Source organism: Agrilus planipennis, unplaced genomic scaffold, assembly GCF_000699045.2.
Source record: "Agrilus planipennis isolate EAB-ADULT unplaced genomic scaffold, Apla_2.0 scaffold22, whole genome shotgun sequence".
NCBI lineage: Eukaryota > Metazoa > Arthropoda > Insecta > Coleoptera > Buprestidae > Agrilus > Agrilus planipennis.
The window spans coordinates 1425073-1437416 of record NW_020438874.1 but is presented as its reverse complement, the minus strand read 5'-3'; the positions used below and the strand labels follow the sequence as shown (position 1 = coordinate 1437416).

The following is a 12344-nucleotide window of genomic DNA, read 5'->3' as shown; positions in this document are numbered from 1 at the left end:
TAGAACGTTAAGTTAATTCACTTGTTATTATTTTTGGCTAAATATGCTTTTAAATAAAGCATATTCTTAAATTTTAACGAGGCAGTTTAAATAATTTTGCGAATGGTACTGTACACTTTTGTCTAGTTCTCGCTCGATGATCGGTGGAGAAATGAGCTCCGCAGACAAATATGATTGAATTTGGAATTACGCTACGGCGCATCCTAACAAAGGGAAGGGGCATATCTCTAACTTCTTGAAACGAACAGTACGTTAAATTTTTCTCCCACCAAAATTAACGTTCGTACGAATAAAAAGAATCACCCTGTATATACGTTTATCGTGTAAATTGTGTCCTGAACAGGGACGGACAAACAATTTAAAAACAGAGGAATTGGAGTGTATTGAGTGTGCGTTGACAGTAGGTAGAAGATTCCCAACCAAAAGAGATACACATTAGTATCCCACTCCACAGAAGAGGTCCGCTCTTAAACCTGTAAATACCTCGGAAGTTTCCTCAATGTACGTGATATTGGTGCGCACTCCTAAAGGCCACTTAACGTGGATCTGATCCTTATTAAGCTGTAGGAGGAACACTACCAATACAAAAAGAGCATTGAACATGAAGAATGCAAATACTGACTTATTGCGGAGCTCAATTAGCTCTTTCGCTATTCTGGCCTGTAATAAAGAGATCAATATGTTTAAAAACGTGTTCGAAATGGGACACATGACCTCTGTAAAGCTGCTCCGTCGAATCGTACTCGCGCCTACCGTATACGCAAAGGAAATAGCAAATAAAAATCCTGTAATTCAGAGAAAAAGAACAGCGTACGGTTACAAAAATCATGTGATCCCAGAAAAATTACCTCTTGTGTGGTTTCGTCATAAGTGATATTTGTTCTGACGCCAAACGGCCATTTAATGTGAAGGACGTCTTTCTTCAGGGTGAGCAAAAATACAATGAGGACAAATATAGCGTTCAGCATAAAGAATGCAAAAACGGAACGATCTCGCAACTCCTTCAGATCCGATGCTATACGGGCCTAAAATTTTGCAATTTGTTGTCATAATCAATCGTTCAATTACTGAAAATTACCAAAAAATGGTAACGACATCTAGAAACATTGAATCTTCATTATTCTTCGATTCTTATTATAATCAATAAAGCAACGAATTATTATTACAAATAGATACTTATTGCAAATCTAGTTTTTGATTCATTCTCATTGTCTTGTATTTTAAACTACATTAATAGGAATATTAAATGTGGTGCATCTTCGATTATAACATTAGAGATGACGTGAAAGTACATTATTAAAGTATAGTTTGAAATTAAAATGAAAAGTAAAATAATATTGTAGGCATCCATAGAAAATAGACATTATTAAAGGTGATTTTAAAGAAATATTTCTAATTTAAAGTTTTGATCAAGACGTAGGTACATAAAAACGCTAATAGTAACACTATTCTTACCTTTTCTTCCTTGTTTTCGTCAATTGGATACAAATACTTATCAAGAAGGTCCTTCCAAAATTGTATTTCCGTTGAACTAAGATATTCAACTTCACCTTTTCGAAGTTCGGGATCTTCTATCCAATAAGGATTGACCAGATCGTCCCTGTCGTTCCTTGGACTAGTAGATACCGTTTCGCTGTCCGATTCCTGGCTGGACTCTTCATGACCGTCTTCTGCAATATTGCTAAGGTGATGATCCTTCGATGAAGCGGACATGCTTCTTCTGCGGTGAACGTGATGACCATGAGGATCAACAACCCTGTATGAAATACAATACAATTGTAAATATATTTTTACCAAAGAAAATATGAAGTTGAAGCACCTTTCCAAATTCTCCAATTTTTTGTTAAGCTTTTCTAATGTTTCGGAGATATTAATTAGTTGGACCTTTTCATCTTGATTCTTTTGATGAGTGCAGAGCATACATCTGAAGAGACCGGCTAAAGATATTTCAATACTGCCTTCGTCGTCGTCGTTAGTACCTCCGTTTTGAAGAAACCCGAGGAGGGACTTTTGCTTAGCTCTCTTTTTGGCTTCTTCTGCAGCTTTTCTTTCTTCCTCCAGTTCCTGTAATAAATTACGTCGTCATTGACAAAATGTTCTGTCGTCCAATTAAGTATCGAAAAATATCTCTAATCACGCACAGTTGCCTTACCTTTTTGGTCTTTTTCGTTGCAACTTCTCGGGTGCCCCACGAGACAACATTCAAATTGATGATTGAGTAGAGAATCAACAGGAGGTACATGGACGGGATCGAAAGCAGATAAATGATTCCTGGAACGATGCACCAGAACTCTTGAGGATGCAAACAGGCCGCTATGAAGAACGACCCTGTCATTGCTATTAAAAAGATGGCCGAAGGTGAACCGACGCCGTCCTCACGCAATTGTAACGCAGTACCGACTATCACGGCCATCATGATGAGTGCGTATCCTGTCGATAATATCTGAGCACACAGGAGCTGTAACGAAACAAAAGAACGTTGACCAACAATACATCATTCTGCTTGCGATCGATATCATTTATAGCAGAAAATATTTTGTGTTTTCACTTTAATTGATTCTATTTTAAATAAACGAAAGGGAAGCAGTAACAGTTGTCTTCCATAAAATATGACAATGTGGTCGGTATGTTAATGTGTAAGGTATGTTTGCATTCCTTTGGAAGAGTCACCTACCTGGATATTAGATTTACATGTGAAACAGACCAACATGAAGAAAAAAATTGGCATAATGTTGTAATAAAAGCTTGTCCAGTTGTCGATTTGGAAGGCGGCCACAAACGCACCCACCAACATAAGAAATATAGTACCAGGACCCAAAATCGTACCACCCATGAGAAGGATCTAGAAAAGAAAGGGATTCGTTATAGCTTCTTTTTCGCACTTTATCTTCTTTATATGTATATATCACCTGATAAGCGATGTAAGGCATTGAAATATTGTCATTGACTTTGACAGTTTTCTTGTAGTCTTGAAGAAGATCCATAATGTTGGCAATGGTCGACGGTACCCATCTACGTCTTTGGTTGTAGAACTCGTTAAATCCTTCTGGCGCATGAGTGTATGCATCGGAAGCAGCTGAATATTCTACTCGATAACCTCTTTGTAATAAAAGTGTACACAGCCATCTATCTTCTCCTTGATCGTATTGCACGTAATGTCTGGCCTCCGCGGAACTAAAAAAAAATTATCTACTGTAGAGCCGGAAGTGGCAATAGAAAAGAGAAATTTACCAAGTGGTGTATTTCTTCATGACGTTATCGTCCATAAGTGATTTGCCCCTGAAGAGTGAAAAACATCCAGGGCTACAAAGTACACAGCCAATCATGTGCTCAGTGGCCTTCTGAAGCCAATGACCAATTGCATACTCAAACAGTTGGTACCATACCATTGGGCCTGAACCAACCGGATGAATTCTTCCACAAGCAGCACCTGAAAGAAATATCGACATTTGATCATATTTGACTATGCAGAGGGACGAGACGAACTTACCTAAATTTTTATTTTTCTTCATTAAATCGACAAGTAAATGCACAGCTTGAGGTTGAAAATCGATATCTCCGTCAAGAGTTAAAAGATAAGTGTTTTCTGCAATCACAGCCTTTCTGTCCACGGAAATCGGTAACTCCATAAGTCTATGACCTAACAAGTAATACATGTACATGACTTGGGACCATCGTTTCCTGTGTCTGATTTTCATCTTGTCCTTCAAGTGTGCTATCATCTTCGTTTTACCGGGAAGAGTCCAGACGAGCCTTCCGCCGTAGGGGGTTGGTATTTTCTTCGGAGGCCTCACTCTGATATGAGTTTGATGGACGTCAGAAGCGGCTTCGTCGATCGTTGCAACCAGGAGCTTGACGAAACGATTCACCTGACTGTCGTTGTCGTTGTGGTCGGAAATTTCGAAAGCATCATCGAAGAAAATGTGTGCTAGAAAAAATACATAATATAATCACGGAAAATAAGTGAATAAGATGGTATGAATACTTTCGAATTCGTAGTAGTCTGGATCTACAATGCGTAAATATTTTTGGGCAACTCGTCTTGCAGACTGGTCCTCGTCCAGCCTTAATATGGATTTCAAAAATTCAATCATTTCCTCTTTGTTTTCGTGCCACATAGTTGCGCATGCATATATTCTAGTTATATGATCTGAACTTTTGATAGTTTTCGGCGTAGATCCATCCGTATGGTTTGAAATTGTTTCGTAGTACTCGTCGCCTTTCTCCTTCTGAATCTCGTCCAAATCTTCAGGTTTAACGTTGGCTTGATCGTCTCTCCGCCTGTTCAGAGCTAAACTCTGATCGATTAGCAAGCCGTCGTACATCGGTAGCACAAATAACTTTTCGGTTCTCGCCAGACGTTCACATTTCGGTGTCCAAATGTGTATGGTGATCCATGTCTGAGATAACAGCCACACCAGCCAGATCCAGGCATGTTGGTGCGATATGAAATCGTTCAGTACATCGGCCGGAGGACTTTCAAAGAACAAGTAACCGGGTATCGTATCGTGAAGAAAGCAGGGATCACTACTTCTTAATCCGCATGCGGCGATTAGCAGAGATATCGTTACCGGTATGGTTAGATTTACGGGAAAGGCGTACGAGAAACCCTGTATCATGATTTTGCAAGCAAACTTTCCGAAAATATAGCACAGGTACGATGCTGTGATGTTAATTAATAAGACGTACAATGGAGTGGATTCCCAGGATGGTATAGTGACGTCGTCTCCTGTTGGAAGTAGCTCGGAAATATCGGGCAAAATTACACCGCCAAGCAGTGGCTTTATCTCTGTTATTGTAATCGTGTGAACGCTGAAGCTTTTAGAAAATTCGTTGAAGAAAAATGCAACCTCTCCTTCTTTGATCAAGCAGATGATGAGTAGACAGAGGAAGAAACAGGCGCATTTCCACGTTGAAATGAAGATGTACGTGAAATAACGGGTCGCGTCCATTTGGCTTTTTACTTTTCCCAGAGCTTTTATAAATGGCACTGGCGACTGTTCGCATATGTAATTCTCCCACCAGCCGATCGAAATAAGAACGGTTGAAATGGGGATCAACCATAATTCCTTTCTGCCTGCCATTATTGGCCAAACAACGAATCCAGTGACTTGAGCCGTAATGGCTATGAGATCTATTATTACTTTGATAAATCGTTGCGAGTCCTTTTTACTTCTAGAAAACAGGCCTGGAAAAAAATTCAACATAATTTCGAATTTTTTTTGAGCGTGTTCTATTATTTACGTACATAAAACTCCAGGTACAAAGCAAATACAATTGGTCAGCATAGCTCCTTTGACAACATCGAGATCTGGTAGTACAAAATATACCAGAATAGCCAGCCCAACGGTGTGAGCTGTTTCGGTGAAGAAAACTACGAGAAATATGGGAAAGGACGGTTTCTTACAAGACTTAAAGAAACAAATCCTGGAAGCACGAAATAAGGCTCCCAATTCAGGAACCCAAAAGGCGAACATGAGACACCACATCCATGCTACCCTTTCCACTTCAGGTTGTTTAACTATAAATTGTTTTTCTCTACCTAAAATATCGTTTTTGCTGTTATTAGCATACTTTCAAAAAATAACTTGTGACAAACTCCTACCTAATTCTTTGTTACAATATTCGACTATTTTGTCAGTTTTGAGTTGGGACGTCATGAAAAGCAGCGTACCCTTCGATATGACACCTGATGCTAGTACTATCACAAAAGTAAGTAAATATGCTAGAACTTTGAGTATTTTGGCCGATATTTCGAAACACTTCTGATTGGCCATGGACCCAGAGTCCACTTTGACCGGAGGGTCTCTGAACACGTCCCATCCTTTGGTTTCTTGAACTGTTCTGGTACTGTAATAAAAAAAAAGGGAACGTTTTCAAAACATTTTTTACCAAACATTGTTTTTTAAAAGGTTAACTAACATTGATCTTTTGAAAATACAAGGATAGTTTAAACTATTGATGAACCGGATAGTGATAGTAGAGGATAACCAGGTACCTAGCAAAACCACTACGGTTAATAGTTCGTTCTGGCGAACTTTTCATTACATACCACCCTCACCATCATCCCAAACAAAGTCCCTTTCAAAAAAGTCGTTTAAACAATTAATTTAGAAATTCGAAAAAGGTTGTTAATGTTGTATGTTTGGAGCACGGCGCTGTACGGGTGCGAAACATGGACAGTGGGCGCGGCAGAGAAAAAAAGGTTAGAAGCGTTCGAAATGTGGTGTTACCGTCGAATGATAAGAATACCGTGGATAGAGAAGGTTAGAGATGAAGAGGTATTAGAAAGAGTAAGAGAACAGAGGACTCTATGGAAATCAATAAAAAATAGGCGAGATAGGTTAGTAGGACACCTTCTCAGGCATGAAGGTCTAGTCAGAGACATATTAGAGGNAAATTTTCTACAGCCTATTACTCAATCCTTTCCAATTAGCATTGTTTCTTGTATGCATTGGTAAGGATGTCCTTTTAGATGATGAATCGTCTTCTTCGAACGCCCTGTTCACGTGACCGTTTTCAAAAACGTCTTGTAATGGTATACTTGCGGTACTGTTTCTGTGACTTCTCAATACGTTGTTGTTTCCGTATTCATTCTTTGCCCCCAATGTCTGCATTTGCGATTTCTTCCTCTCAGCCATGACAGAATTGATCCTTACCTCCAACGCTTTCATCGTCTCACGTCCCATGGTCAGTTTTCGGCTCAGAACAGGCGTACCTTTAATATGAAACGGGGTTTAATGAGAAAATAGAAATTAAATCGGAAAAATATGATTGGTTGGTGAAGAAAGAAAAAAATGCTTGTGTGTGCGTAATTAATTTAAAATGAAACGAAAGTTTTATATAAGGTCCGTACTTATGTCGACGGTGAAAATTTTATAAGGTAAAAACTAGGAAATCAGCAAAAAAACACGTGTCTATCTTAGTAGTGGATGGGGTACCATACATGCAAGTACATGTGTGTACTGCAATTTCTACAAATAGTATTTTAGTGTCCTAAGTACGTCCCTGATATATGGTAAAGCCAAATGCAAAAAGCGTTTCAAAAGACGCAGCTGATAATAGGGAAAGTAAAACATAAGAATTTCCTGTGTTAACTCTACCGTATAAATTAATACCTTCCACTCCGGTCTGGTTAAGTTTTGCAAACCGTTTCTTGAAAGCGACATCAAGAGTTCCAATTTGTCTCTTTCGGTGTGCCGCTTTTTCTATATTATGTATTGTTTTTCTTCTTCCGATCCTGTCCGGTCCCGAGCCTGAATCGTTGTCGTAATCGGGATCGTCTATTCCCTGCAGTTTTTGCAATTGCTTCACGATTTCAACCGCTTGTCGATCCAGTAAGGCATTCGGAGACAAGTCTTCCTTCTATAAACAAAAACAACAACTAATAAAACAGAAGCAAATAAAATAAATTTAATTAACTGAATTTGCCAAAAATTTAGTAATAGAACTGTTATCAAAATTAAATATAGACTCGTTCTTTTAGCTTAGGAGTATATTCATATGTACGTCGGTGTATTTATTTATTTATGAAATGACAAAATATTTTACCTTTTTTGTACAACACCAATTTAATTCGGTGGCGGCCAAAATGTGGGCTATTGTACCAAATCGATGGAACAACATTGCTACGAACTGAATGACTAAAATCAAAGCGAAGAAGAACACGAAAACCAAACCAATCGGTTCCAACTGAAGGTATTCCTTGGAAATGTGTACCTGTGAAAAGCGTTATAATTAGAATTCACAAAATGATACATAATCTTATCTATTATTTGTTCTATCTCGCTATACGTTAATATAAAATATACTATAGATATGTGCAAGTCGCACCCAAAAAAAATATTGAAAAACATGCATTATAAATTCAAGGAATGATTCACTGGGTGAGTGCCCTGTGTTGTAGGCATTTGATTTGAATGCAGTGGAATTTTCTGCAAAATTATTTGACATACAATTAAAATAAATCATTTTCATCACGTCCCCGTAGGTAGGGATGTGTTGGAATTTTGCGATACAACAATTTTTTTGGCACACCTTGCACATTCTTAGGTAGATAAACATAAACAGCAGAAATTTCTAAAAGTAACTAAAATTTTACAAAATATACAAATATGTAATGGCAATAGCAATTCGAATTGTTCAGAGTTGGTGTTGTGTACTGCTGCAAAACGACTTCAATGCTGAAAGAGAACGATTATGTATTTGTTACGGTGGTGGTGTGTTTTGATTTTTTTTTTGTTTATCTTCAACTCAATAAAATTCAGTATTTAGTGAATTGTGAGAAAGCGCATTTCTGATTTTTTTACCCTCGTGATAGTATGAATGATAATAGATAATAGAACTAATAGAAAGTTCATCTTCATTAGCGAAACAAATGAAGTTTTGTTAATGGAAATAATGTATGTGTACACATAATGTTTTGTTATAAACGATTCTACTTCGTACTTTGATAAGCTAATGGTATCAAAATCTATATTCAAAAAGTAATCCACAACCTTAAAAATCTCGTATTCTTAAAAAAAAAAAACAAGAAATTGTAAGTGCATTGTATAATACTTAAATACTTGTTTAAAACTCAGCTAAAATTTACCAGAATCGAAATATAAAACGCTTTGTTTTAATTAATTGTTTAATAAAGTTTTTTTATTTTAATACCAGCAAGTGCAGACTAAATCTATTTAATAAAATAGTCTGATGGTTCTTTGAATTTAGGATTCGATACCAAGCTGGAAGCTATTTCGAAAATGCAGCTAATTAATGAATATGTAATCAAAATGTATGATTCTTGGAAAAAATGAAAATCAATTAACACTGCGGTTGATTGTGAAATAATACAAAATGTTATTTGAAACGATTTTAATGCTTTTGATGGCCATGCGACTGAAATATCGATAATTTATTATGTCGAAAAGAATGTTTTAATGTTGATGGTAATTGTTTAATTTGATGTGATGTAATTTTCTTGTACTAATATACACTTCAATGAATCTACGATACAAAGTATGCATTCGAGTATCTTCCGTTCCTTAAGTTTCACTTTAATCATTTACAAATTTCTTCATCAATTTAAAACCGGATGAAATGCAAAAAGGACGGAAGAATTTAATGAAAAAAATTCCAGAAGGACAGAAATTGATTCTGATTACAGATTCAATGTCTGGTATTCTGTACTTCATAACTGATCTAACTACTTATTCTACAACTACAACTATTTCCCGTTAATTTTTGTTAATTTTCGTTAGTAATTACAACATTCTGCAATCAAATGTTAGTTCCTTNAATTGAACAGTAATCTAGTAGATACTTTTTTATTTTATTATATTTCTATCAGAATGTATATGTGTAATTAGTAATTACGCAAAGTTTCAGCTAAGTTCAAAACTGACTTGCAGTATTTATAATAGACAACACGACAAATTAAATAGAAGCTTCTGTTAATCAATAAGCATTAATCTTTTCAACAATTATTTATTGTATAATGCTTATTAGAGCATACTCTGCTGTTATGGTAATATATTTTGTGTGGCTCGAATGTAAGCAAGTGTGTCAGTAATTTTCTTTTCATTTCATTGTCAGCTTAATAAGCTGACAGGAGAAATCTCTTTTATAAAGGATTAGTTTCGCACACACTTCCGGACTATTAACAGATGTCAAATTTACTCGTTAAATACATACGTATTTATCTGAATATGCTATTTGTACCGATTTAGAGAATTAAACCCAAAATAATACAGATAAGTATTATTTCTCTTTTTGCTTTGCAATCGATTTCCAATAATTCGAAATTTGACGACTTAAAACCGCAGTCAAACCGCAAAACTAAAAAGGAAAAGGAAGTAATGGGTACGGTAGTTTTCAGTTCTTTGAACAATTCCCTCAAATGTTTGAGCATACCAAAAGAAAAGAAAAAAGTTCGTTAATAGTTAATAGCAGCGGTAACTTCTGGTTTCAGAGCTGCACATCTACATAATGCAAAATTTATTTATACTTATAATTTTTTTTAGTTATAGCAGTATATGACTGTGCTAATGATTGCTATAATTTAAGTATTTCATAGTATAAGCGAAGGCTTTACAAAATATGTTCTCTATTTATCCAACTGACACATTTAAAAGAATGCAATACCGTACGTGAATCTTCATTTCGATCTCATTAGCACGCCATGGGCTTCGATTTTGTAAGCGATTGGTTGAGATTGCCGAAATAATAAACAAATACACACACTAACTTCATTGTCTCCGTTTAAAGTCAACCAAAGTTTATATATAAAACCTATGTGGATGAAAAGTCTCTGATAAAAACTTATCAAGAAATAAAATACTGAAACTCAGGATTGTACATACTTTTTTTGAAATCAGAACCGGTCAAATACGGTATTTATCGGTCAAACCTGAAGAAGTACCATTTAAGACGAAACGTATTATATTTAACTTTAGCAATTATCTAAAAAAAACACCCCCACCCCCTACGGACTTGAGGTTGTGGTGTGTGTCAAAGGGAGATCTATTGAGGAAGAAAAAAAATTTAGCAGTCCGTCATAACTTTTTACAATAACACACAGGGTTGAAATCCTACCCCCCACAACGTCAAGTCGATAGGTAGGAGGGGCGCTTATTATATAATTATCATGTCAACAAAATTGTAAACTTTATTTAAACATGAATAAACAACACACCACACGCCACAATCTCTAGAGAAAATATTGGGTAATTGTCTAAAAAAAAAAACATCCCCCATCATCTCCTATTGACTTAGGGNTCGAATGATGAGAATACCGTGGATAGAGAAGGTTAGAGATGAAGAGGTATTAGAAAGAGTAAGAGAACAGAGGACTCTATGGAAATCAATAAAAAATAGGCGAGATAGGTTAGTAGGACACCTTCTCAGGCATGAAGGTCTAGTCAGAGACATATTAGAGACAGAAACGGAAGTTAGGAGGGGTAGAGTTAGACCTAGATTAGATTACTGTTCGCAAATAGTTAAGGATATGGGTTGCTCTGGCTTTAGAGAAATGCGAAGATTAGCGCAGGATAGGAAAGAGTTGTCCAACGGCGTGTCCAACCACTCTTAGGACTGACGACCTTATGATGATGAAACAATTAACTAACGAAATTTTAATTTTTGGTTGGCGGATTTTCAACGAGAGGGTTGAGTTGAAATCTTTAAAACGAACCTTTAATGTTTATAAATGCTGGGTTGCAAAGTCATTCTAACAACTTATCGTTAAATAAAATCTAATATACCAACAAACGACAGAAATTGCAACAGTTCGGTCATACTCATGTATTTTTGTATACGAAAAAAAAAATAAACGCAAGTACTACTTCGAAATAACAAATCATTTAGCATAATAATCAATAAATAATATAAATTAGGACAAATGACCTATCCCAAAACAATCTTAATTACCAATTTTAATTAGGCAGGGTTTTTTTATAAGTACTTATTAAATGATTTTTGCTGATGTTGGATTGTTCTTTTTTCTCTAGTAGATTTACCCGGTACTGCCGGATAACTGGCGTAATTGTCCGGTACCCGGCCGGATCTTAAAAAATGTTCTGGATCCAGTCGATACTGAATCCAAAGCGGGTATCCGACTCATGTCTAATTCAAACCCGGAACATCCACCATATATTTTATTTGAAGAAAACATAATATTAATAAACATCAACTATTATGTAGAACTGTTCTAAATATACAGTATTTGCATAAAACAATTCATAAGCAATAAAATTTCGATTTTGATGAAAAAGTTTGCAACAAATTAAAACTTCGAAGCTAAATCGCCAACATAATTTTGTGTTGTATTTATCTAGTGCCTACTGTTATTACAATTCACTATTTTACTTAACAGTTAATGAAAGTTAACTGAAAATTACTTTTGTTAATAAATGTAGCTAATAAGTGAAACTTTTGCGGTTAGAACTTGGGAAAATGGGAGTCGCAAACACAGTTTTCACATCGGTCAATGTAAACCAATTAAAAAAGTTGTACAAATTCTTTTACACCATAGATTTCCTTTGAGACTCTTCCTAATACATATTTAATTAGAAAGATATTTCACATTTTCCTATTAAATCGATTCAATGGATTTCTTTTTTCAGTTTCTAGTGGTTTCTTAGGTAATACTTGGTAATCAGGTCAGAAATTTTAGAAGTCGAATAGTGAATAATAAAATGGAAGCGGTACTGACAGATCAGTACTGTATGAAAATAAATAAAAGTAAAACTAAAATACTAATATGCAAGGGAAGAAAAAGTAGGGAAAGAGCGAATATAAAGATAGGAGACGAAAAATTAGAAGAAGTGGCTGATTTTAGATACCTAGGAAGTCAGATAAGT

The 12344-nt window shown here is 35.8% G+C and overlaps 2 protein-coding genes across 3 annotated transcripts in view; both read right to left on the bottom strand.

Annotated features, from left to right (window-relative positions):
* LOC108732914 (chitin synthase chs-2-like) overlaps window positions 1-8524 on the bottom strand; it is a 13141-nt gene extending 4617 nt beyond the window's left edge. The window contains exons 1-3 of one of the 2 annotated variants that reach the window (XM_025980047.1): window positions 7552-8524; window positions 7104-7365; window positions 6412-6718 (exon numbers count right to left, since the gene is read on the bottom strand). In XM_025980047.1, the coding sequence (XP_025835832.1) occupies window positions 6412-6718; window positions 7104-7365; window positions 7552-7626 (644 nt within the window). In that variant the 5' untranslated portion in view covers window positions 7627-8524. The remainder of the gene's footprint in view (window positions 1-6411; window positions 6719-7103; window positions 7366-7551) is intronic. The other variant, XM_025980049.1, reaches the window with a different exon arrangement.
* Window positions 201-5868, bottom strand: LOC108732965 (chitin synthase chs-2). Its single transcript, XM_018463979.1, has 11 exons — window positions 5606-5868; window positions 5249-5542; window positions 3986-5188; window positions 3491-3928; window positions 3232-3430; window positions 2910-3174; window positions 2675-2842; window positions 2153-2458; window positions 1820-2064; window positions 1456-1756; window positions 201-660 (listed from the first exon to the last, which is right to left on the bottom strand). Exons 1-11 carry the CDS (start codon window positions 5775-5777, stop codon window positions 436-438), a joined length of 3816 nt encoding a protein of 1271 aa, XP_018319481.1. The 5' UTR covers window positions 5778-5868; the 3' UTR covers window positions 201-435.
* Window positions 8525-12344: the final 3820 nt, after the last annotated feature.